Genomic DNA, 25,999 nt, shown 5'->3' on the forward strand with positions numbered 1-25,999 from the left:
CCAATTCCCTTCCCAAATGAAGAAATTAAACACTAAATCACTGTTAAGCATTTTCCAAATGATGCAGAAAGTCTAATTCAGGACACCCAAAGAGAAAAAACGAACAGGAGAAGCGCAGAAAGAGGCAACATTTCACCAGCTGTAATCAGCTCAATATTCAAATGTATGAGACGCACGCAGCGGCATGGAGAAAGGAGCTCATCCAGGGAAATGTGTAACTAACCCAAAAACAACACTTATTCTGGGAGGTCTCCGAAGACGCTCATTTCCATTTAGTACATGTTGTTCCCGGCGTCTTTATCAGATCTGCTATATAGGCACTGGTGTCTGTTATTTTAGCAGTTGTAACGCTGCCGCTTCTGACGTGTGCATACGGTGTGTGTGAATGTGTGTGTGCACGGGCAGTTTGAATGATGACACCGGGCTGACGCACACAGTGCTAACTCTACCTGCTAGTTTGGCCTGTTAAATATGCATGAGGTTTGGACAGGCTTCATCCTCTGGGGGGATGGCGGCTTGTGTTAAAGAACTTCCAGGTGGGAACGGGAACAACACTGCTGATTGCTTACACACACACACACACACACACACACACACACACACACACACACACACACACACACACACACACACACACACACAGAATGATAACAGACAACCTACCCCAACACAGACAAAGGAGGTACTGGAGATGCGGGGGGATAAAATGGCTTTATGGGGAGCAATTTACTCCTCTTTTGGGCACCGGTTGGGAGAAAGTGTCGGCAGCCGCTGTGCGTGGAGCGAGGCCGCCATAAAAAACAAATGATGGCAGAGCCTCACTAATGCCCACTCTGCCTGTGGAAGAGCGTTTCAGAGTCGCATCGCACAGCACTCTCTCCCTCTCTCAATCTTTCTCTCCCCCTCCTGGCAGGCGGAGAGGGGGCCCTCACCACCAAATTACAGTTTCTGTCATTTGAAAGCCCAGAAGAGACAAAGAGGCAGCATCTGTGACTACTCCTGCTCTCTACACTCCCATTGAGGCCTCGTCGAGTGAGGCTAATGCGGATTTTCTCCCAATATACCCGGGTGCGGTGCCGCATTAGGAGGGTTCACCTGTACTTGTAGTTTGGAGGAGAAGAGTGTAAATGGGTTCGTTGCCAAGAGAAGAGCCATTCACCACCACATAAGGTAACCAGCGTTGCCTTTTTGGTTACTAGTGAAACCAGAACACTAAGACCAAGAGCAAGCCAGATTGGGTCCTGCTCCCTCCAAAATACACCCCTCAGAACAAACCGTGCTCCAGCTGAGCAGACAGGTGATCTGACCTTTCAATCTGCAGTTCCATTCAAATTCAACAATGAATGCCTTCGCGGTAAAGCTCATCTGAGGACCGCTAAATATTGCATCATCTGGCGCGGTGGTGGGGAGTTAAGAAAACAAATAAAACTTGCAGTGTCTGCTTTTCTCCCTGCTTGAGTTTGTTGTTGCTTTCTACAGCCGTGGCCTCTGCAGTTTGTGTGGAGTGTCACCACAGCTGTTTACAGACCAGCTGAAGAGAAACAAGACAAAGTTCAGCACGACTGAAGAATATAGACCCGGTGAAACAAGGACGGCCTAGAGATGTGAGGATAAAATCATGACCATGACAAACTACTGCCCTCTCTAGGATGACGGTGTCCTCAAAAGACAGAGGCCAGCGGTAGGCGGGGGGAAACAAAGAGCCATCCTCTACAGAGGATCACATGGGAACAGGGACTTGCTTATGTGCACTGAGCTTCATCCAGCCATCTTCCGTCCGCATTAAGCAGGGGTGTGTTCATTTGAGCACACAATGGAGAAAAAAAGTCAAACATTTCGCAACTGAACACAAAAATGTTGCATTGGCCAGGAAGACCCTCCCTGTTTCAATCCGTTTTATTCCATCCGGTGCCTAATGAACACAGCCCGGGAGTGGAGTGCTGTTTCTAAGATGGCCCTATTTCGCCGCTTCACATTAAGGCCTGGTTAGAGCCCCCTGTATTCCCTTTCGGACAGATCGATAGAGAATGTCCTCTTATTGACATCAATAGTGGCAAATGTTAATGGTCTGGCACACCAGTGTTACGAGGCCCCCCGTTGACTGCTCCCCAAACAATGTGTGCCGTCACACGTTAAGGCACTCCACAGTGGCGGACAGTTCTGGGGCGTTGGGACCTTTTAAAACCCCTAGGTTTTCACTGAATGAGGGGAACATTTGAGAAAGAGATAGCGAGAGAGCTAGCGAGAGGTGAGACATAAGGAGAGAATGAGAAAAACTAAAACACAGAGATCGAACCACAGAACATAAGGAACAAGAGGGAGAAAGATAGATTTAGCAACAGAACAAGAAAGAGATTGAATACCAGCATGATAGTAGGAAGGAGTGAGACTGAGTGGTGTTCCAGCATCGTTTAGGTGGAGAACAGCTGCTGGGCGTAAAGGTAGAATGTGAATAATGTGGACAGAGTGGCACCTGGAAGGCTGTAGCACTGCCAGCTCCTAACTCTGGTCTGGTCTGGACCAGCCTGCAGCGCTGCCAGTTCCTAACTCTGGTCTGGTCTGGACCAGCCTGCAGCGCTGCCAGCTCCTAACTCTGGTCTGGACCAGCCTGCAGCGCTGCCAGCTACTAACTCTGGTCTGGTCTGGACCAGCCTGCAGCGGTGCCAGCTCCTAACTCTGGTCTGGTCTGGACCAGCCTGCAGCGCTGCCAGTTCCTAACTCTGGTCTGGTCTGGACCAGCCTGCAGCGCTGCCAGCTCCTAACTCTGGTCTGGTCTGGACCAGCCTGCAGCGCTGCCAGCTCCTAACTCTGGTCTGGACCAGCCTGCAGCGCTGCCAGCTCCTAACTCTGGTCTGGTTTGGACCAGCCTGCAGCGCTGCCAGCTCCTAACTCTGGTCTGGACCAGCCTGCAGCGCTGCCAACTCCTAACTCTGGTCTGGACCAGCCTGCAGCGCTGCCAGCTCCTAACTCTGGTCTGGACCAGCCTGCAGCGCTGCCAGCTCCTAACTCTGGTCTGGACCAGCCTGCAGTGCTGCCAGCTCCTAACTCTGGTCTGGACCAGCCTGCAGCGCTGCCAGCTCCTAACTCTGGTCTGGACCAGCCTGCAGCGCTGCCAGCTCCTAACTCTGGTCTGGTCTGGACCAGCCTGCAGCGCTGCCAGCTCCTAACTCTGGTCTGGACCAGCCTGCAGCGCTGCCAGCTCCTAACTCTGGTCTGGTCTGGACCAGCCTGCAGCGCTGCCAGCTCTTAGCTCCTAACTCTGGTCTGGTTTGGACCAGCCTGCAGCGCTGCCAGCTCCTAACTCTGGTCTGGTCTGGACCAGCCTGCAGCGCTGCCAGCTCTTAGCTCCTAACTCTGGTCTGGTCTGGACCAGCCTGCAGCGCTGCCAACTCCTAACTCTGGTCTGGTCTGGACCAGCCTGCAGCGCTGCCAGCTCCTAACTCTGGTCTGGTCTGGTCTGGACCAGCCTGCAGCGCTGCCAGCTCCTAACTCTGGTCTGGTCTGGTCTGGACCAGCCTGCAGCGCTGCCAGCTCTTAGCTCCTAACTCTGGTCTGGTTTGGACCAGCCTGCAGCGCTGCCAGCTCCTAACTCTGGTCTGGTCTGGTCTGGACCAGCCTGCAGCGCTGCCAGCTCTTAGCTCCTAACTCTGGTCTGGTTTGGATCAGCCTGCAGCGCTGCCAGCTCCTAACTCTGGTCTGGTCTGGTCTGGACCAGCCTGCAGCGCTGCCAGCTCTTAGCTCCTAACTCTGGTCTGGTCTGGACCAGCCTGCAGCGCTGCCAGCTCTTAGCTCCTAACTCTGGTCTGGTTTGGACCAGCCTGCAGCGCTGCCAGCTCCTAACTCTGGTCTGGTCTGGTCTGGACCAGCCTGCAGCGCTGCAGGCTCTTTGCTCCTAACTCTGGTCTGGTCCAGGCTGAGGCTTGGTGGGCCTGAATCCCAGTCCTGGACGGTCTGATAGTGTAGCTCTAGACTAAAAATCATTCTCAATGCTCTAGTCATGGACAGGTAAAGAGGGCCAAGCTAGAGACAGAAAATCTAAATATCCTTTGTTAATCCCTAGGCTGCAAACCAGAGGGAAACCAACAGTGTTTTCGTAGCCTGTCACTTTCCTCAGCTGCATAGAGCGGCCTCTGTCTTTCAGTGTGTCCAAGGTCAGATATCTTATGCAGGTTCCCCTCAGAGTAATTACAAATTGTCTCAGGAGAGAGGGATGGGGAGAGGGAGAGAGATGAGAAATTGTATGATATCCGTAGCATTTCCCCAGACAGGAAAATTCCTTTCCCAACAACTTCTACCACACGTTTACACACACACACTCACTCTTTCGGTAATTACATCTGACTGATAAAAAACATTCTCACAAAACTGTCACAACCGACCCCCCCTGAGAATAATGGAAACAGTAAAGATATTACTGTGCACTTTGCTTCACTGTTTAGGAACCATTAAGAGACATCAGGGAGCTTAAGAGAAGATGAAAATACAGCCTACTATATTCTCTTGGTATGTGAGACACAGTGACCACAGGCAGAGTACGAACAGAACAGAGCACAATGGGAACTAATGAGAACTAGCAGTTTTATTTACACTTTATAACAGTCTTCAACCCCTTCCAAAAGAGAGGAGGGCGAAACGGCTGGATTGATTCCCTTTGGATGTATCTCCTATGTCCCACACGGCTCGCCCAGCGCCTCAAGGTCGGTCAAGGAGCCTTCGCCTCAGCTGCGTATTTTTATCCAGACAGTAAATGGAGTGATGACGGCAGCTGCCAAAAAAAAAAAAACTTGCCTGACCTCTCACCTCTGATCTTAAAACACTTAAGCGTGAGAGAGCGGAGTGAGGGAGGGACGGGGAGGGAGAGAGAGAGGAGCAGGTAAGGCAGAGAGAAACAAGGTCAAAACTCTCTCTCAGGTAGATTGCTGTCTGTTGTGGTCGACCTGTTTGCCTCGTACAGAATTCTGCTACAGTACGGAAAGAATATAGGGAGCGAGAACATCTATTTGCAGGTGATGAATTCACAGCATCCTATATGTGTCAGAATCTATTTCCATAATAGTGTATGGTGTGGCATTGGGGGATGTACATTTAGGGAGATCCCTGCTCTCTGTGAAAGGTGGGAATAAACACTGGTTAGGGGGAAACCTGACAAAAGCCCTCTATTTCAGAAACAGCCCCTGGAGCCACAGGGGCTACTGCTTAACGGCAATTTGTCGGTGCCGGGCGCCTTAGGACCAACTTAACCACAACACAGAAAGCTATGTCATTATCAAAAACCAATCTTCATATTATTTCTAAAATCACCCCCCTCCCCTCCCCCAATACATTATAAATTCTGCCGTCTCTGAAAAAACATGTCGTGAAATTGCAAAGCACTTGGCTTGTAAGAATTTACTGGGCCTGGGCTTTGAAGTGCTCTTCAAGGGGCTGTGGGCCTTAATGTGGGAGGGAGGGGGGGGGGGGGAGAAGAGAGGATAAGAGAAGGAGAGAGAGGGTAGGAGGGAGACAGGGTAGAAGGGAGAGAAGAAAAGAGGATAAGAGAAGGAGAGGGTAGGAGGGAGAGAGATAAGAAAAGAGGATAAGAGAAGGAGAGAGGGGGTAGGAGGGAGAGAGAAGAAAAGAGGATAAGAGAAGGAGAGAGGGGGTAGGAGGGAGAGAGAAGAAGAAAGAGGATAAGAGAAGGCGAGAGGGGTAGGAGGGAGAGAGAGAAGAAAAGAGGATAAGAGAAGAAGAGAGGGGGTAGGAAGGAGAGAGAGAAGAAAAGAGGATAAGAGAAGGAGAGAGGGTAGGAGGGGGGGAGAGAGAGAGAGAGAGAGAGAGAGGGGGTCACAGGGGGTGATTCTGGTCATATTTTCTTGCCTGCTGAAAATAACAATCCTGTTTTTCCTAACGAGCACATAACTCGCTCGGTGGGAAACATCGGCCAATTAAAAACTAAAAAAAGGCCCCACATTGCTGGTTCATCTGAAATCATGATTTTTTTTAATGAAAGATGACTAAAACTGTGCTTGAACGCAAAGAGTGCAGTACTACCAGCCGAGCTGCTGCTTTAGCTACGTTTCCTTAACCTAACGTGTGTGTCTCTATCCTGTTCTGGTTCTTCACATGTGCTTTCCAGGCTTCCGACTGTTATCAGGCTAATCAACCCTGTCTGTGCCAGTGGGTTTCCTGTCAATCACACTAGTCGTCACGGTGATCACATAGGTGACATGGCACATCACCAGCGCTCGACCCAACTTCCTCCGGGGACGTGGGGGATATATGCAGCTACATGGAGAAGATCTGTTCTGAGCACGCTCCAACACCTGAAGATCTCCTGGATGGGTGGTGTGTACGTACGTAGTATTAGTGAGGGGTTATGTCGGGTGCCAAAGGCTGCCACGCTCCAACGTGATAGGATTGTCACGCTCACGGCGACGCAGGGCTCAGATTGGCTCTAAATTAATGCAAATTAATTAATTATCGCATTAAGACGAATTAAGTAATGACGAAAGTCAATTTCATGGCCTCTGCCAAAGTCAAGTGGCACTGGAAAGAGGAATGGGGATACCTAGTCAGAAAGCCTTCAACTGAAATGTGTCTTCAGCATTTAACCCAACCCCTCTGAATCAGAGCGGTGCCTTAATAGACATCCATGTCTTCTGTGCCCGGGGAACAGTGGGTTAACTGCCTTGTTCAGGGGAACAGTGGGTTAACTGCCTTGTTCAGGGGAACAGTGGGTTAACTGCCTTGTTCAGGGGAACCGTGGGTTAACTGCCTTGTTCAGGGGAACAGTGGGTTAACTGCCTTGTTCAGGGGAACAGTGGGTTAACTGCCTTGTTCAGGGGAACAGTGGGTTAACTGCCTTGTTCAGGGGAACAGTGGGTTAACTGCCTTGTTCAGGGGAACAGTGGGTTAACTGCCTTGTTCAGGGGAACAGTGGGTTAACTGCCTTGTTCAGGGGAACAGTGGGTTAACTGCCTTGTTCAGGGGAACAGTGGGTTAACTGCCTTGTTCAGGGGAACAGTGGGTAACTGCCTTGTTCAGGGGAACAGTGGGTAACTGCCTTGCTCAGGGGAACAGTGGGTTAACTGCCTTGTTCAGGGGAACAGTGGGTTAACTGCCTTGTTCAGGGGAACAGTGGGTTAACTGCCTTGTTCAGGGGAACAGTGGGTAACTGTCACGTTCCTGACCTATTTATGTTAGTTTTTGTGTGTTAGTTGGTCAGGACGTGAGGTTGGGTGGGCATTCTATGTTATCTGTTTCTATGTTGGTTTTGGTTTGCCTGGTATGGCTCTTGATTAGAGGCAGGTGGTTTGCGTTTTCCTCTAATTAAGAGTCATATTTAGGTAGGGCATTCTCACTGTTTGTTTGTGGGTGATTGTCTCCTGTGTCCGTATGTTATGTTCGTACCACATGGGACTGTAGCGTTTGTTTGTTTCGTTTTCGTTTCGATGTCGTCTGTTTCCTGTACGTAAGTTTATGTTTAGTTATGTAAGTTTATGTTCAGGTCTCGTCAACGTCGTTTTGTTATTTTGTAGTTTTGAAAGTGTTTGGTTCGTTTCGTGTTGCCATCTTTATCGTTGTTATAATAAAGATGGCTTATTTCCCACAAGCTGCGTTTTGGTCTTCAGATCCCTCTCTCCTCACCTCGTCCGAGGATGAGGAGAGCGTCACCCGTTACAGTAACTGCCTTGTTCAGGGGAACAGTGGGGTAACTGCCTTGTTCAGGGGAACAGAGGGTTAACTGCCTTGTTCAGGGGAACAGTGGGTTAACTGCCTTGTTCAGGGGAACAGTGGGTTAACTGCCTTGTTCAGGGGAACAGTGGGTAACTGCCTTGTTCAGGGGAACAGTGGGTAACTGCCTTGCTCAGGGGAACAGTGGGTTAACTGCCTTGTTCAGGGGAACAGTGGGTTAACTGCCTTGTTCAGGGGAACAGTGGGTAACTGCCTTGTTCAGGGGAACAGTGGGTAACTGCCTTGTTCAGGGGAACAGTGGGTAACTGCCTTGTTCAGGGGAACAGTGGGTAACTGCCTTGTTCAGGGGAACAGTGGGGTAACTGCCTTGTTCAGGGGAACAGTGGGGTAACTGCCTTGTTCAGGGGAACAGAGGGTTAACTGCCTTGTTCAGGGGAACAGTGGGTTAACTGCCTTGTTCAGGGGAACAGTGGGTTAACTGCTTTGTTCAGGGGAACAGTGGGGGGTTAACTGCCTTGTTCAGGGGAACAGTGGGGGGTAACTGCCTTGTTCAGGGGAACAGTGGGTAACTGCCTTGTTCAGGGGAACAGTGGGTAACTGCCTTGTTCAGGGGAACAGTGGGGTAACTGCCTTGTTCAGGGGAACAGTGGGTTAACTGCTTTGTTCAGGGGAACAGTGGGTTAACTGCCTTGTTCAGGGGAACAGTGGGTAACTGCCTTGTTCAGGGGTAGAACAACAGATCTTTACCTTGTCAGCTCGGGGATTCGATCCAGCAACCTTTCGGTTACTGGCCCAAAGCTCTAACCATGAGGCTACCTGCCGCCCCATGAACGGGAGGGGGAGTGAGACCCCCACCCACCCCCACCTCGTTATGGAACACACACTAGTGAATGTGTGATTGAGTGAATGACCAAGAGAGAAAGAGAGTGATTGAACCAATAAAAGCAAAGGGTCTGTGTATGTTTGATGATGCAACACGCTCATTAACCCCTGCTCTGTCCAACCAACTCCTCGTTCCCACGAGGCATGAGACCATGCACACAGTCACATTGAATCACAGCCTCCCGTCCTATTCAAGGAGCCAAAAGGGGATAGGCGCTGGGACCAGTATTTGGCAGACTCCTCTACGGCTGTAGTGTGTAGTGTACACACTAACCAGAGTGTTGTTAGACACAGGGCTATGCATGAGACGCCACACACAACCGTTCCAGCTATGTTGTGTCTGAACACATTTCTCAGAGTGTGTAGAAAACATTGGTAAGAATATTAATATTAACGATAAGAATGTTATTTTTGTTTAAAGGAGAGCCTAACAGAAAGACGTCCCTTAACATTGTAGATGTCTAATGCCTCTGGGCTGTGGATGGGTGGAGGGGGTTGAGTCTGGGTCAGCTAGAAGAATGATAATGATATAAAATGTGAGGGTTGGTTCCCTCTGTCGATGGCAGGGGGTTGGATGGGTTAGTAGTAATTACATGAGTGGCTGGCCATAGTGCTGCTTCACTGGGCTCGGGCTAACAGGCCTACATAAACACACTGTCGCTCACTACACATACACAGAATGCAAACAGACAGACAGAAACACAAACATGCAGACAAACACACACACACAACCTTGGCAGCCCACAGAGAACAATGATGACCACTAAGTACAACAGCAACAGGAGAAGCTGTACACTAGATCACCTCTTTAACCTGTTGAGGCTAGGGGGTGCTGTTGTCACTATTTATGTAAATAGTGTAATTTTTGAAACGGCTTCCTACTAAATTCTTGATCGTACAATATGCATATTATTTCTATTATTGGATAGAAAACAGTCTATAGTTTCTATAGGCGTTGGAATTTTGTCTGAGTGGAACAGAACTCATTCTACAGCAATTTCCCTGACATGGAGTCAGATTTCACACATTTTGGCCCCTGATCTGGAGTCAGTTTTAAGGCCACTGTTATTGCTATGAGCATACAGACACTGCTTACGTCTTCCCCTGGATGCCTTTACGTGATGACGATTTGAATGGTGTCGATTGCCCAATCACAGCCACTATAAATGAAAAAAACCTGTAGGTAGGAACTCTTTTCTAGGTGCGTCAGGCGCGCGGTGGCCACCGACCCGCACTTGTTCCAAGCATTAGTGTAGGGAGTAATATTTCTCCGGTCATGTTTCTACTCGTTATAGGAGTTAAAAACATCATAAGGTAGTTAATTTAAACCGTTTTATAGCAATTTATACCCGTTTAGTGCGATTTTGGGACATTTATTTCTGAGACACTGTGAATCTCTGGGCACGGTTCCAGTTCATGCCGAACGCAATGGACATTTCTACATGGCAAGAGGACAGCTTTCGACCAAAAGACGATTAGACCCAAGAAAGGATTCTTTGCCCAAGATACTGATGGAAGAACAGCTCAAAGTAGGAACAATTTATTATGATAAATCGTGTTTCTGTCGAAAATTGTTAATCGCTTATGACGCCATCTTGCTAGACGTAGCTTCGCTTGGCGCAAACTGTATTGAAAAGTAAGGATAATTTAAAAAAATGTAAATCCGCGATTGTATTAAGAATTAAATTGTCTATCAATCGCTGTCCACCCTATATTTTTTAGTCACGTTTATCAGTATTTATGTATACGACTAGATCACTGTCTAATGTGGCGCAGGACATTTTCTGACCAGCTGGGCTACTTTTCTCATTGTCTAACCATGATTTTGGTGGCTAAATATGCACATTTTCGAACAAACTGTATATGTATGTTGTAATGTGATGTTACAGGAGTGTCATCTGAAGAATTCTGAGAAGGTTAGTGAAAAAATTAATATATTTTGGCGATGTTTACGTTATCGCTCTCTTTGGCTAGAATCAATGCTGGTGTAATGTTTGCACATGTGCTATGCTAATATATCGATTTATTGTGTTTTCGCTGTAAGACACTTAGAAAATCTGAAATATTGTCTGTATTCACAGGATCTGTGTCTTTCGATTAGTGTATGCTGTGTATTTTTACGAAATGTTTGATGATTAGTAGTTAGGTAAACACGTTGCTCATTGTAGTTATTCTAGTCCATTTGTGACGGTGGGTGCAATTGTAAACTATGACATCTACCTGAAATATGCACATTTTTCTAACAAAACCTATCCTATACCATAAATATGTTATCAGACTGTCATCTGATGAGCTTTTTTCTTGGTTAGTGGCTATCAATATCTTAGTTTAGCCGAATTGGTGATAGCTACTGGTGTTGGTGGACAAAGAAAAGATGGTGTATTATGCTAATGTGTTTAGCTAATAGATTTACATCTTTACATATTGTGTCTTCCCTGTAAAACATTAAAAAAATCGGACATGTTGGCTGGATTCACAAGATCTGTGTCTTTCATTAGCTGTATTGGACTTTAATGTGCGAAAGTGAAATATTTAAAAAATAAAAAAAAATTGAATTTCGCGGCTCTGCCTTTTTTTTAATTTTTTTAATTTTTTTATTTTACCGTTATTTTACCAGGTAAGTTGACTGAGAACACGTTCTCATTTGCAGCAACGACCTGGGGAATAGTTACAGGGGAGAGGAGGGGGATGAATGAGCCAATTGTAAGCTGGGGATGATTAGGTGGCCATGATGGTTTGAGGGCCAGATTGGGAATTTAGCCAGGACACCGGGGTTAACACCCCTACTCTTACGATAAGTGCCATGGGATCTTTAATGACCTCAGAGAGTCAGGACACCCGTTTAACGTCCCATCCGAAAGACGGCACCCTACACAGGGCAGTGTCCCCAATCACTGCCCTGGGGCATTCAGATATTTTTTAGACCAGAGGAAAGAGTGCCTCCTACTGGCCCTCCAACACCACTTCCAGCAGCATCTGGTCTCCCATCCAGGGACTGACCAGGACCAACCCTGCTTAGCTTCAGAAGCAAGCCGGCAGTGGTATGCAGGGTGGTATGCTGCTGGCATAGTGGGGGTGGGGGGGTGCCGCTAGCGGCACCCCAGTCCTAGACAGGTTAAGCTCAGAGGGCTAAACTATGGACCTCTCCTCACACCGACCCATAATGCATCGCACACGGAGAGCGAGGGGAGGAGGGTGATGATGGGAGCAGCCACGCCAAGACACCTGGGATTGTTATTTATTCTGTCTCAAACTTTCCCTCCCTCCACTGGGGAATGACAGAATAACCTGGTGATTTATTCCAGTCTTTCAGTAGCAAAAACAAGCGGACCGTTGGTGTGTTTCTCTGCAGGAAAGTGGAGGACGCAGAAAGGAGATACATGTGAGAGCAGAGAGAGACAGTCTGGGCTTTGATGCAGAACTGCCCGTCATCCATGAAGTCAGCCTCGTCTCTCGCACACACACACACACACACACACGAAAACACAAACAAAAACAACCCAGTCAAAATATCAGACAACACCCCCCCCACACCCACCTGTCTCCACGTCCTGGGTGTAGAAGTGCATGGTGTCCGTGATCTCGGTGACATACACAGCTCTGTAGTTGGCTGTGCGCTCTTTCTCCTCCGTCACGTGCACCACCTCCTCCACCTTCTTCTCCTCATAGTTGGCCCAGATCTGATGGGGGGAAGGTCACATGATTAGGGTGAAGCATGACAGAACACTCCCTGTTCTTATGTGTCATATAATGATATCATTAATGTGAGGTCTTCCTCGTTAAATTGGGGATCTACTTGTAGGACAAATGAAATAATATTCAGTCCACTGTCTTGACTGAAGACCACAGCAAAAAGGACCTTTCTCATGTCTAAACCTCCAGCTAAGCATGCCAGTTCCTTATTATACGTCACATGATCAAACATCTAACATACTCAAAACAAACCAGACACCAAACTCCTACTTGAATCACTGCCAAGTCCAACAGAACAATTTACTCTCCTAAATGACTCCCATGACTTGATCCAGGGCCTGTTTTGATGCCAAAGGGAAATACGGTCCAGAACAAACAACCCTTAGACCAGAGAAACATGGGTGTGTTATCTAACAGCAACAGCAATCCCCTGTGGGACAACCTCTCCCTCCTTCCATCTCTCCCTCTCTTCAGCATCCTCTAGAGTGTTTCTGGTGTGGAAACCAGGTCAGCTCCTCTCCAAGGTTGGCCCTCTGTCGGGAGGGCAGGAGGCTCATTAAGGGAAGAGTGCTCCGCTCGGGGACACAAATCAAACACTATGGTCGACACTATGGACGCACAAACACACACAAAAACACACACACGCGCGCATGAAAACAGCCACACACGCGCGTGTGAAAACAGCCACACACGCGCGCGTGAAAACAGCCACACACGCGCGCGTGAAAACAGCCACACACGCACGCATGAAAACAGCCACACACGCGCGTGTGAGGGACAGGATGACAAGAGGTGTCTATTCATCTCTCTACATGCTGATGTTCTGGGGCTCCTGCTGATGGGGGTCACTGAACCCCACTGTCGGGGAGAACAAGTGGAACACAACTTCACAACAACTAAAGTCTCCTTTCCTTGTGTAACACCACAACACAGCTTGTTCTACTCCTTTCATGTCCACCGCAGGCTGTTGTGTTTACTTGCAGGTAAAAAATATTTTAAAAGTGTGGTTTTTATATAGTGTAGCGATATCAAATCAAATTATATTTGTCACATGCTTTGCAAACAACAGGTGTATACTAACAGTGAAACGCTTAAAGGCCCTTCCAACAATCCAGAGAGATGTATTTTGAAAAAGTAATAACGAGGAATAAATAGAATGAGTAACGATAACTTGCCGAAATACACAGGGTACCGAGTCGGTGCTGGGGTACAAGGTAGATATTACTATGTTCGGAAAAAGTTATTATGTACAGAAAATAAACAGCGAGTAGCAGCAGCATGTGAAGAGTGTGAATATATGTGTGTGTGTGTGTGTGTGTGTGTGTGTGTGTGTGTGTGTGTGTGTGTGTGTGTGTGTGTGTGTATGCGTGTATGTGGCATCAATATGTACGGGTGTGCGCGTTGTGTGTTTGTGTGTGTTGGAGAGTCAGTGTAGTATGTGTGAGTGTGTGGTTAGAGTCCAGTGAGTGTACATCGAACCTGTGCAACAGAGTGAAATAAGAGAATGAAATAAGCAGCCTCAAGCTGTTCAGGAGCCTTCTGGTCCCAGACTAGGCAGCCTTATGGCTTGAAGCTGTTCAGGAGCCTTCTGGTCCGAGACTAGGCAGCCTTATGGCTTGAAGCTGTTCAGGAGCCTTCTGGTCCGAGACTAGGCAGCTTTATGGCTTGAAGCTGTTCAGGAGCCTTCTGGTCCCAGACTAGGCAGCCTTATGGCTTGAAGCTGTTCCGGAGCCTTCTGGTCCCAGACTAGGCAGCCTTATGGCTTGAAGCTGTTCCGGAGCCTTCTGGTCCCAGACTAGGCAGCCTTATGGCTTGAAGCTGTTCAGGAGCCTTCTGGTCCCAGACTAGGCAGCCTTATTGCTTGAAGCTGTTCAGGAGCCTTCTGGTCCCAGACTAGGCAGCCTTATGGCTTGAAGCTGTTCAGGAGCCTTCTGGTCCGAGACTAGGCAGCTTTATGGCTTGAAGCTGTTCAGGAGCCTTCTGGTCCCAGACTAGGCAGCCTTATGGCTTGAAGCTGTTCAGGAGCCTTCTGGTCCCAGACTAGGCAGCCTTATGGCTTGAAGCTGTTCCGGAGCCTTCTGGTCCCAGACTAGGCAGCCTTATGGCTTGAAGCTGTTCAGGAGCCTTCTGGTCCCAGACTAGGCAGCCTTATTGCTTGAAGCTGTTCAGGAGCCTTCTGGTCCCAGACTAGGCAGCCGTATGGCTTGAAGCTGTTCAGGAGCCTTCTGGTCCCAGACTAGGCAGCCTTATGGCTTGAAGCTGTTCAGGAGCCTTCTGGTCCCAGACTAGGCAGCCTTATGGCTTGAAGCTGTTCAGGAGCCTTCTGGTCCCAGACTAGGCAGCCTTATGGCTTGAAGCTGTTCAGGAGCCTTCAGGTCCCAGACTAGGCAGCCTTATGGCTTGAAGCTGTTCAGGAGCCTTCTGGTCCCAGACTAGGCAGCCTTATGGCTTGAAGCTGTTCAGGAGCCTTCTGGTCCCAGACTAGGCAGCCGTATGGCTTGAAGCTGTTCAGGAGCCTTCTGGTCCCAGACTAGGCAGCCTTATGGCTTGAAGCTGTTCAGGAGCCTTCTGGTCCCAGACTAGGCAGCCTTATGGCTTGAAGCTGTTCAGGAGCCTTCTGGTCCCAGACTAGGCAGCCTTATGGCTTGAAGCTGTTCAGGAGCCTTCTGGTCCCAGACTAGGCAGCCTTATGGCTTGAAGCTGTTCAGGAGCCTTTTGGTCCTAGACTTCTCGCTCTGGTACCGCTTATCACCAGCTTTTAGCAGCTGGCTAATTATTTACTATGTGGTATCATCAGCTAATTACCTTCACAAGGTCTCTCTCTCCATCCCTCTCCCCTTCTCTCTCTCCAAGCAGTGTTACATGCTGACTAGACCAGGCACGGGCGTGAGTCCTGCGTGTGCCATCGTGCGCATGTTGATTTTGTCCATCCACAACAGACGCGATCAGGACACGCAGGTTAAAATATCAAAACAAACTGTGAACCAACTATATTAATTTGGGGACAGGTCGAAACACATAAAACATTCACAGCCATTTAGCTAGCTAGCTTGCTTGCTGTTGCTAGCTAATTTGTCGTGGGATATGAACATTGGGTTGTTATTTTACATTACATGCATAAGGTCTTTTCTTTCCTGGGTCTTTGTAAAATTTTGCGTCACACGTGTTCTCTACTCCGACATTTAAACCACAGATAAAAGAGGAAACCTAGTTAGTTTCTAGTAATCTCTCCTCCTTTAGGCTTCTTCTTCTTCTTTGGACTTCATATGGCGGTTGGCAACCAATTTTACAGTGCATTACCACCACCATCTTTCAATCACCCACGTGGGTATATGCTCCTAAAAACCAATGAGGAGATGGGAGAGATGAGACTTGCAGCACGTCAAGCGTTAAAACCAAGTTCTATTTTAGCGCCTGGCTACGCGGACACTCATTGACGCGAGCGATCAGTTTGGAGGAAATTACTGAATAACATGTATGTGTACATTTATTTTGCAATGCTCGCGTATGTAACGCGATGCGCGGTGTGGTCAGCATGTTAGCATGGTAGGCTAATTACACCCCACGTTTTATAGGCCTTTTACGACATGCTAGCACTAACCAATTACATCTGACGTGTGCAGCGTAAGACATTTACAGGCCCATTTCACTACAGCAATGAGTCGTGCTAGTGTGTCGGCTTACTGCCTGCTACCTTGAATCATTGTGAAAACATATTTATTATACAACAAGTGACACAGAGCGCCAGCCGAGCGAGCCTTGGCGGGTGCCCTGCCCACCTGGATACAAAAGACTGGGTCAAACCACCCAATTACATTCAATTGCTTCTTCGTGGTGCCAAATAAAAGGGAAGGGGAATTTAAAAAATAATAACTTTGTGGACACGACCGACCAGGAGTTAATTAACCTCTCTTGGGTACGTGAGACATTAGCGTCCCGCCTCTTCAACAGCCAGTGAAACTGCTGGCCGCCAAATTCAAATACAGAAAGAAATACTCATTATAAAAATTCAGAAAACAAAACATATTTTACATAGGTTTAAAGATTAACATCTTGTGAATCCAACCACGGTGTCAGATTTTTAAAATGCTTTACGGCGAAAGCATACCTTACGATTATTTGAGAACATAGACCACTAGACAAATCATTAAACAGTAACCAGCCAAGTAGAACAGTTACACAAGTCAGAAATAGAGATAAAATTAATCCCTTACCTTTGATGATCTTCATATGGTTGCACTCAGCAGACATTTATTTACTCAATAAATGTTCCTTTTGTTCGATAAAGTCTCTTTATATCCAAAAACCTCCGTTTTGTTCGCGTGTTTTCTTCAGTAATCCACAGGCTCAAACGCAGTCAAAACAGGCAGACAAAAAATCCAAATTGTATATGTAAAGTTCATAGAAACATGTCAAACGATATTTTTATTCAAACCTCAGGTTGTTTTTAGCCTAAATAATTGATAATATTTCAACCGGACAATAACGTAGTCAATATAAAAGGTAAACAAGAAAGGCACTCTCTTGGTCGCGCGCATGAAAAAGCTCTGTGACACCCTAGGGTCCACTCATTCCACTCATGTTGACATCTAGTGGAAGGCATAGAAACTGCAATTTGAGTCCTAAGTCAATGGATACTGTAATGGCATTGAATAGAAAACTACAAAACCAAAAAAACAACTACTTCCTGATTGGATTTTTCGCAGGTTTTCGCCTGCCAAATCAGTGCTGTTATACACAGACACTATTTTAACAGTTTTGGAAACGTTAAGAGTGTTTTCTATCCAAATCTACCAGTTATATGCATATCATATCTTCTGGGCCCGAGAAGCAGGCAGTTTAATTTGGGCATGCTTTTCATCCAAAATGCCAAATGCTGCCCCCTACCCTAGAGAAGTTAAGACCCAAACATGGCCACGCTTCAAACTTCCACGGGTCTTTTTCTCCATCCCTCCCATAGATATTAATGGAGTCAATACCCACAATGCAGTGGTGCTTCAGCAGAGGGTAATGACATGTCTGGGCTTTTAATCAAACCTGCAGGACCAATCCGAGTGACACAGATTAGCGTGTCACTGTTCATTACCGTGGCAACTGTCACCGTGGTGGCGTCTCTGTGGGGGTTTGGGAGTCGTTCATGCCGATTCAGGCCAAGTGACCTCTGACACGTTGGCCCACGTCATGCCGCCGCAGTGGCAAGGGAACAGGAGGAGAGAAAACACACAGAATGCCAATCACAGCGCTGCTTTCACAAAGACGATGCAGAAGTGCCCTTCCACATGGCGCTCACCCCCCCACACACATTCTCCCTCGCTGTGCCCTAGGCGGATGACCTTCCGTGAGCAACCGACCATTCCTGTTTGTTCCACTTGAACGCAGGTATGTGACTGCTGTTGCTGCTTCGACACAGTAGACGCGAGAGGAGTTAGGATTCCAAGCTCCCTGTGTCCGGCTCCAAAAAGCAGAGCCAGTAAATCATCAGGCCTCTACTCCTGAAAAGGAAAACTGTTCTATAAGGACAACAACAGTGTTCCAAAAGGAGGACGACAACAGTGTTCCAAAAGGAGGACGACAACAGTGTTCCAAAAGGAGGACGACAACAGTGTTCCAAAAGGAGGACGACAACAGTGTTCCAAAAGGAGGACAACAACAGTGTTCCAAAAGGAGGACAACAACAGTGTTCCAAAAGGAGGACGACAACAGTGTTCCAAAAGGAGGACGACAACAGTGTTCCAAAAGGAGGACGACAACAGGGCTTCCAAAAGGAGGACGACAACAGGGCTTCCAAAAGGAGGACGACAACAGGGCTTCCAAAAGGAGGACGACAACAGGGCTTCCAAAAGGAGGACGACAACAGTGTTCCAAAAGGAGGACGACAACAGAGTTCCAAAAGGAGGACGACAACAGTGTTCCAAAAGGAGGACGACAACAGTGTTCCAAAAGGAGGACGACAACAGTGTCCCAAAAGGAGGAGGACAACAGTGTTCCAAAAGGAGGAGGACAACAGTGTTCCAAAAGGAGGAGGACAACAGTGTTCCAAAAGGAGGAGGACAACAGTGTTCCAAAAGGATAACAACAGTGTTCCAAAAGGAGGAGCACAACAGTGTTCCAAAAGGAGGAGGACAACAGTGTTCCAAAAGGATAACAACAGTGTTCCAAAAGGATAACAACAGTGTTCCAAAAGGAGGACAACAACAGGGGTTCCAAAAGATGGACAATAACAGGGGTTCCAAAAGATGGACAATAACAGGGGTTCCAAAAGGACAATAACAGGGGTTCCAAAAGGACAATAACAGGGGTTCCAAAAGAACAATAACAGGGGTTCCAAAAGAACAATAACAGGGGTTCCAAAAGGACAACAACAGTGTTTCCAAAAGGACAACAACAGTGTTTCCAAAAGGACAACAACAGTGTTTCCAAAAGGACAACAACAGTGTTTCCAAAAGGACAACAACATTGTTCCAAAAGGACAACAACATTGTTCCAAAAGGACACCAACATTGTTCCAAAAGGACAACAACAGTGTTCCAAAAGGATAACAACAGTGTTTCCAAAAGGACAACAACAGTGTTCCAAAAGGACAACAACAGTGTTCCAAAAGGACACCAACATTGTTCCAAAAGGACAACAACAGTGTTCCAAAAGGACAACAACAGTGTTTCCAAAAGGACAACAACAGTGTTCCAAAAGGACAACAACAGTGTTCCAAAAGGACAACAACAGTGTTTCCAAAAGGACAACAACAGTGTTTCCAAAAGGACAACAACAGTGTTTCCAAAAGGACAACAACATTGTTTCCAAAAGGACAACAACATTGTTTCCAAAAGGACAACAACAGTGTTTCCAAAAGGACAACAACAGTGTTTCCAAAAGGACAACAACAGTGTTTCCAAAAGGACAACAACATTGTTCCAAAAGGACAACAACAGTGTTTCCAAAAGGACAACAACAGTGTTTCCAAAAGGACAACAACAGTGTTTCCAAAAGGACAACAACAGTGTTTCCAAAAGGACAACAACAGTGTTTCCAAAAGGACAACAACAGTGTTTCCAAAAGGACAACAACAGTGTTTCCAAAAGGACAACAACAGTGTTTCCAAAAGGACAACAACAGTGTTTCCAAAAGGACAACAACAGTGTTTCCAAAAGGACAACAACAGTGTTTCCAAAAGGACAACAACAGTGTTTCCAAAAGGAAACACCTTGAGGGGTAAAGTAGCAAGCTTTTAGGACTCTGTGACCTTCAGTACCCTGGTGAATGATGTGTAGCCGACACACACACACACACACACACACACACACACACACACACACACACACACACACGGTTGAAAACTGAGACCTACTGGATAATGTGAAGGCAGGGTCCATTGCTGTAATGGTCTCCCTCATGATGAAAGACAGACAGACACGCTTACACACTGAAGCCACAAGAATGATGTGATGCTGGTGATGGTTCCACAGGGAGGCTGGCCCATGTTGACTCCAATGCTTCCCACAGTTGTGTCAAGTTGGCTGGATGTCCTTTGGGTGGTGTACCATTCTTGATAAACACGGGAAACTGTTGAGCGTGAAAAACCCAGCAGTGTTGCAGTTCTTGACACAAACCGGTGCTCCTGGCACCTACTACCATACCCCATTCAAAGACACTTAAATATTTTGTCTTGCCCATTAACCCTCTGAATAGCACACATACACAATCCATGTCTCAATTATCTCAAGGCTTGAAAATCCTTCTTTAACCCGTCTCCTCCCCTTCATCTACACTGATTGAAGTGGATGTAATAAGTGACATCAATAAGGGATCATAGCTTTAACCTGGATTCACCTGGTCAGTCTGCCGTGGAAAGAGCAGGTGTTCGTAATGTTTTGTACAGCAGGTGTATTGTGTGACACAATAATAGTCTGTGGCTGTGTTGCACATGATGTGTAATCATAATCAGTAGCCCCCACCATTCAGAGTAGGGCCCCTACAGCACACTGCTGCCATAGTGACTGATGGGTATGGCTGAGTACACTGGTATCAGCATGTTGTTAACACACCCAGGTCACATGGCATGGGGTTTAACATGGGATAATCATGCTATGCTAGTGAAGCATGAATAGTAAAGTAGTGACAAATGGTAAGAGATAGCTGAACCAAAGCCTAAGGGTGAACTGTGCCTTGCAGATGTCACAGCCAAACCCCTTGAGGTACTGAAGAGTAGACTGACTGTTTTACTAAAACCACAACCGGCTTTATATACAAATGTGCAAAGACATTTTCAAATGAACTAACTAATAACGAAGAAAGTGAAAAACACTGCAGAGTTTGAAGAGAGGAAACGTGAGTCTGGAAGGGCTTGCAGCAGTACTGGTATAGACTGGAATGGGAGGTCATTTAGAATGTCCTGGCAGACTAAGAGACATTACATTCAGAACATTTGCTTTTTCACACACACACAGCCTTGTTCACGTGTGCACACACACCCCCCCGGAACCAGGGGGATGGGGACATTGGGAACATTGATTAAAGGTGACAGCATGTCAATTCCAATAGAGTGTGTTCGGCCCGGGCGAGACCAAATCTCCATCAACACCCAGAGCACAGACACTAGTGCATACTCACACACACACACACTCACTGGGGCATACTCACACACACACTCACTGGGGCATACTCACACAGACACTCACTAGGGCAGACTCACACAGACACTCACTAGGGCAGACTCACACAGACACTCACTAGGGCAGACTCACACAGACACTCACTAGGGCAGACTCACACACACACACACACACACTGGGGCATACACGCGCACACACACACTGGGGCATACACGCGCGCACACACACACACACACACACACACACACACACACACACACACACACACACACACACAAGAAGAGTGAGATGAGGGTAGTAGGGTGCACAAGGACACGCACAGGTTGGATAAATCCACACTGCTGTCATTGTCTGTTCTACACTACACAGTGAACTATCACTCGAGGTAGGACATGGCCACAGACCTCCACATCAGCTTCAGTCTAAACCATTTCCAACAACCCTGCTACTCCTTTTCTGGTGTAGGCTATATACTAGCTTACTTGTATCATACTGGTTTTATCAAACTACTCTACCCAGAAACCTTTGCCCTAAACTTCAAGTACTTCACTTGCAGCCTGTTGAAACAAGTTTTCAAATCTATCACACAATGAAAAGTACAGCACTATTCGTTAGCAATTGAGGTAATTGACATTTTGAAAATACGCAGCTGTGGAAAAGCTAGTCATATCTGTCTAGAGCTGGAGGAGAACATGAATGTAGGGAGAGCGTATGGAGCAGCCTCTCTCCCGCTACACCACCCACATATGTAGTTTCATTGTTAATTCATTATTCAATAGTGCTCTGCAAACAATACAAATCAATACAAGTGCTTGTTATTAATAAAAGTGACCTTTGCAGATCAATCTAAGCCTCTATTAGGTTCCTAATGAAGGGGCCTTGAAAAGTGAATGCCTCATTAAATAAATGGCTGCTCTCTTGCCACGTTTCCCTTCTCGAGTCTACATCTTACATGATGAGTGAACCTCGAACGTTCGTCACCGAACACTCAGAGAAAACAAACTGAGCCCAAACTATGCTTGTTTGACGGGAGACACGAGACAAAGCCCCCAAGAAGATTCAGTAAAGTAAATCTAGGCTACATGTTCACCTGAACATCAGAACATCCAGACGTAGGTACCAATCCCACATTCAATAACAAAGATGCATCATTCCTCCAATTCAATCATCCAACCACAAGGTATTCACTCAGGTCAGGACATAACCACTACCTCATTCCCACTAGACTTGATTGGTAAACCAATTTGAACACCAGGCTTTCCTTACAATGTTGAGCACAACGTTGTATAAATGAGTAGAGATATTGGGTTGATGGGGTTGGCGGGCCTGTGGCTGACCCCGGATTCCTCTGGCTCAACCGTTGCCATGGTGTGTCGGGGGAACTATTCGAGGCTGGAAATGATGAACCAGTCTGGCGAATCAGAGTGCCACTCCAGCCAACCAATCCATCCCACCACTTCAATCTATACCACTACACCACTCAACCTAACTAGGGGCTCTATAGTGCAGCTGTGATACATCCCATGTAAGAACACGGTCATACGCAACCTGGGCCTGGTACGCGTTCGCCAACACAATGACAATTCATACAACGCTTTCTGTAACGGGGACGCGTTACAGCCTACTATGCATTCATCAGCCACATAGAATATGAATGACAATGACATAAATTGATGCAATCATTGTATTTGTATGGACAACACACTCTGGCAAGCCGTGCAACACCTACTGTACATGACCGTGCGCAACACCTACTGTACATGACCGTGCGCAACACTTACTGTACATGACCGTGCGCAACACTTACTGTACATGACCGTGCGCAACACTTACTGTACATGACCGTGCGCAACACCTACTGTACATGACCGTGCGCAACACCTACTGTACATGACCGTGCGCAACACCTACTGTACATGACCGTGCGCAACACCTACTGTACATGACCGTGCGCAACACCTACTGTACATGACCGTGCGCAACACCTACTGTACATGACCGTGCGCAACACTGTACATGACCGTGCGCAACACTTACTGTACATGACCGTGCGCAACACTTACTGTACATGACCGTGCGCAACACTTACTGTACATGACTGTGCGCAACACTTACTGTACATGACCGTGCGCAACACCTACTGTACATGACCGTGCGCAACACCTACTGTACATGACCGTGCGCAACACTTACTGTACATGACTGTGCGCAACACTTACTGTACATGACCGTGCGCAACATTTACTGTACATGACCGTGCGCAACACTTACTGTACATGACAGTGCGCAACACTTACGGTACATGACAGTGTGCAACACTTACGGTACATGACCGTGCGCAACACTTACTGTACATGACCGTGCACAACACTTACTGTACCTGACCGTGCGCAACACTTACTGTACATGACCGTGCACAACACTTACTGTACCTGACCGTGCGCAACACTTACGGTACATGACCGTGCGCAACACTTACTGTACATGACCGTGCACAACACTTACTGTACCTGACCGTGCGCAACACTTACTGTACATGACAGTGTGCAACACTTACGGTAGGTGTGATGGCATAGTGCGCTATTTACTGATGACGCTTTACATACATGTGTACAGCCATGTTAATGAATTGATTGAAGGACAGAACGTCTATGCACTGTGCATCCATCATGGAACAGCTGTATTAATAATGACTACAAGCATGTTAACAGGAATTATCATTGCTGGTAAATGTTTGAAAAACACGCACAGTGGGGGAGGAATCTGTAAAGTGCTTGGCTGATTGGCACATGGGAGGATATGAACAAGACCAATATCCTCAGTGTGTGTGTGTGTGTGTGTGTGTGTGTGTGTGTGTGTGTGTGTGTGTGTGTGTGTGTGTGTGTGTGTGTGTGTGTGTGTGTGTGTGTGGAGCCAGAATGTGCGTTTTACACGATCTGAAATGCTGTTTTAATAAAACCATCGATCAAAAACAGGGAGGCATAAAATCCCTTCTCACTTGTCTTAAGTGCAAATGTTAATGTTTCAACCATCTGGGTGATGAGAGGGGTGGTGGCTGGTGGAGCTTAGAGCCATAGAGGGTTGACCATGACTGATTCCACGACAGAGACCGATGTTCTCGTCAGGTAACACACGGGGAGATGTGGGTTGAACGGTGAATGATTTGACTGATTGCAATCACTTCAGGTAAAAACACAATCCTCCGATTAAGACAAATGCAGAGCAGGTGACTCGGAGCAATTTTCTTATTTGGTGCATATCACATTTCCTCCTGATCCAACAATGAAAGAAAACCACAGGGCTCGTCTCTGATTGGATGGGTGCTTGATTGACAGGTGTCATTGGGGACCCACACAGCAGTACACTGGGTACAACGGTAGAATGTGAGGACATTTGTCAGGCGGTATGATGTATGGAGGAGACCTGGTGATCCAAGGACATTAACCCAATCACCAAGGTTAACAGGGGGTGGTCATGGAGCATTAACCCCTCATGGCTCGCCCTGTCTTAGGGGATTAAGCGAGAGGGGTGGATGTTTGTGTGTGATGATTTGCGATGTCTGTATGTTAGTATGAGCGCCACGTGGTTCTCACCTCACTGCCCTGCAGCACATGACTGCCTTGAGCACAACACTGTAATAAAACACACATGTAGGCGACACACGCATACGTAGCCGACACACACACACACACACACACACACACAAGGCCTTGGGAAGACAGGTGGGGACAGGAGGGTGAGCTAGGACAGTATCTTCACACACTGGGACAACACAATAACACGCTGGCTTATTGGCTCTAAGGACACACCAATAAACACAATAGCCCAACATAGAGGCCAATTTAACAATACTATACTAGAGCTGGGCCTATATACATACCAATCCCAACACACTAGGGCTGGGCCTATATACATACCAATCCCAACACACTAGGGCTGGGCCTATATACATACCAATCCCAACACTCTAGGGCTGGGCCTATATACATACCAATCCCAACACACTAGGGCTGGGTCTATATACATACCAATCCCAACACACTAGGGCTGGGTCTATATACATACCAATCCCAACACACTAGGGCTGGGTCTATATACATACCAATCCCAACACTCTAGGGCTGGGTCTATATACATACCAATCCCAACACTCTAGGGCTGGGCCTATATACATAGCAATCCCAACACACTAGGGCTGGGCCTATATACATAGCAATCCCAACACTCTAGGGCTTGGCCTATATACATACCAATCCCAACACACTAGGGCTGGGTCTATATACATACCAATCCCAACACACTAGGGCTGGGCCTATATACATACCAATCCCAACACACTAGGGCTGGGTCTATATACATACCAATCCCAACACTCTAGGGCTGGGTCTATATAAATACCAATCCCAACACACTAGGGCTGGGCCTATATACATTCCAATCCCAACACACTAGGGCTGGGCCTATATACATACCAATCCCAACACACTAGGGCTGGGTCTATATACATACCAATCCCAACACACTAGGTCTGGGCCTATATACATACCAATCCCAACACACTAGGGCTGGGTCTATATACATACCAATCCCAACACACTAGGGCTGGGTCTATATACATACCAATCCCAACACACTAGGGCTGGGCCTATATACATACCAATCCCAACACACTAGGGCTGGGCCTATATACATACCAATCCCAACACACTAGGGCTGGGTCTATATACATACCAATCCCAACACACTAGGGCTGGGTCTATATACATACCAATCCCAACACACTACGGCTGGGCCTATATACATACCAATCCCAACACACTAGGGCTGGGCCTATATACATACCAATCCCAACACACCAGGGCTGGGTCGATATACATACCAATCCCAACACACTAGGGCTGGGCTTATATACATACCAATCCCAACACACTAGGGCTGGGCCTATATACATACCAATCCCAACACACTAGGGCTGGGTCTATATACATACCAATCCCAACACACTAGGGCTGGGCCTATATACATACCAATCCCAACACACTAGGGCTGGGCCTATATACATACCAATCCCAACACACTAGGGCTGGGTCTATATACATACCAATCCCAACACACTAGGGCTGGGCCTATATACATACCAA

At 47.2% G+C, this 25,999-nt stretch overlaps 1 protein-coding gene across 1 annotated transcript in view; it reads right to left on the reverse strand.

The window, feature by feature from the left end:
- The window catches only part of LOC129838354 (staphylococcal nuclease domain-containing protein 1-like), a gene marked incomplete at its 5' end in the record, with an annotated part of 123,196 nt that overhangs the window by 68,506 nt on the left and 28,691 nt on the right, over nucleotides 1-25,999 (reverse strand). Inside the window, one exon of the mRNA XM_055905293.1 lies at nucleotides 12,095-12,236. Coding sequence (XP_055761268.1) covers nucleotides 12,095-12,236 — 142 coding nt within the window. The remainder of the gene's footprint in view (nucleotides 1-12,094; nucleotides 12,237-25,999) is intronic.

This window comes from Salvelinus fontinalis, chromosome 39 (genome assembly GCF_029448725.1).
Source record: "Salvelinus fontinalis isolate EN_2023a chromosome 39, ASM2944872v1, whole genome shotgun sequence".
NCBI lineage: Eukaryota > Metazoa > Chordata > Actinopteri > Salmoniformes > Salmonidae > Salvelinus > Salvelinus fontinalis.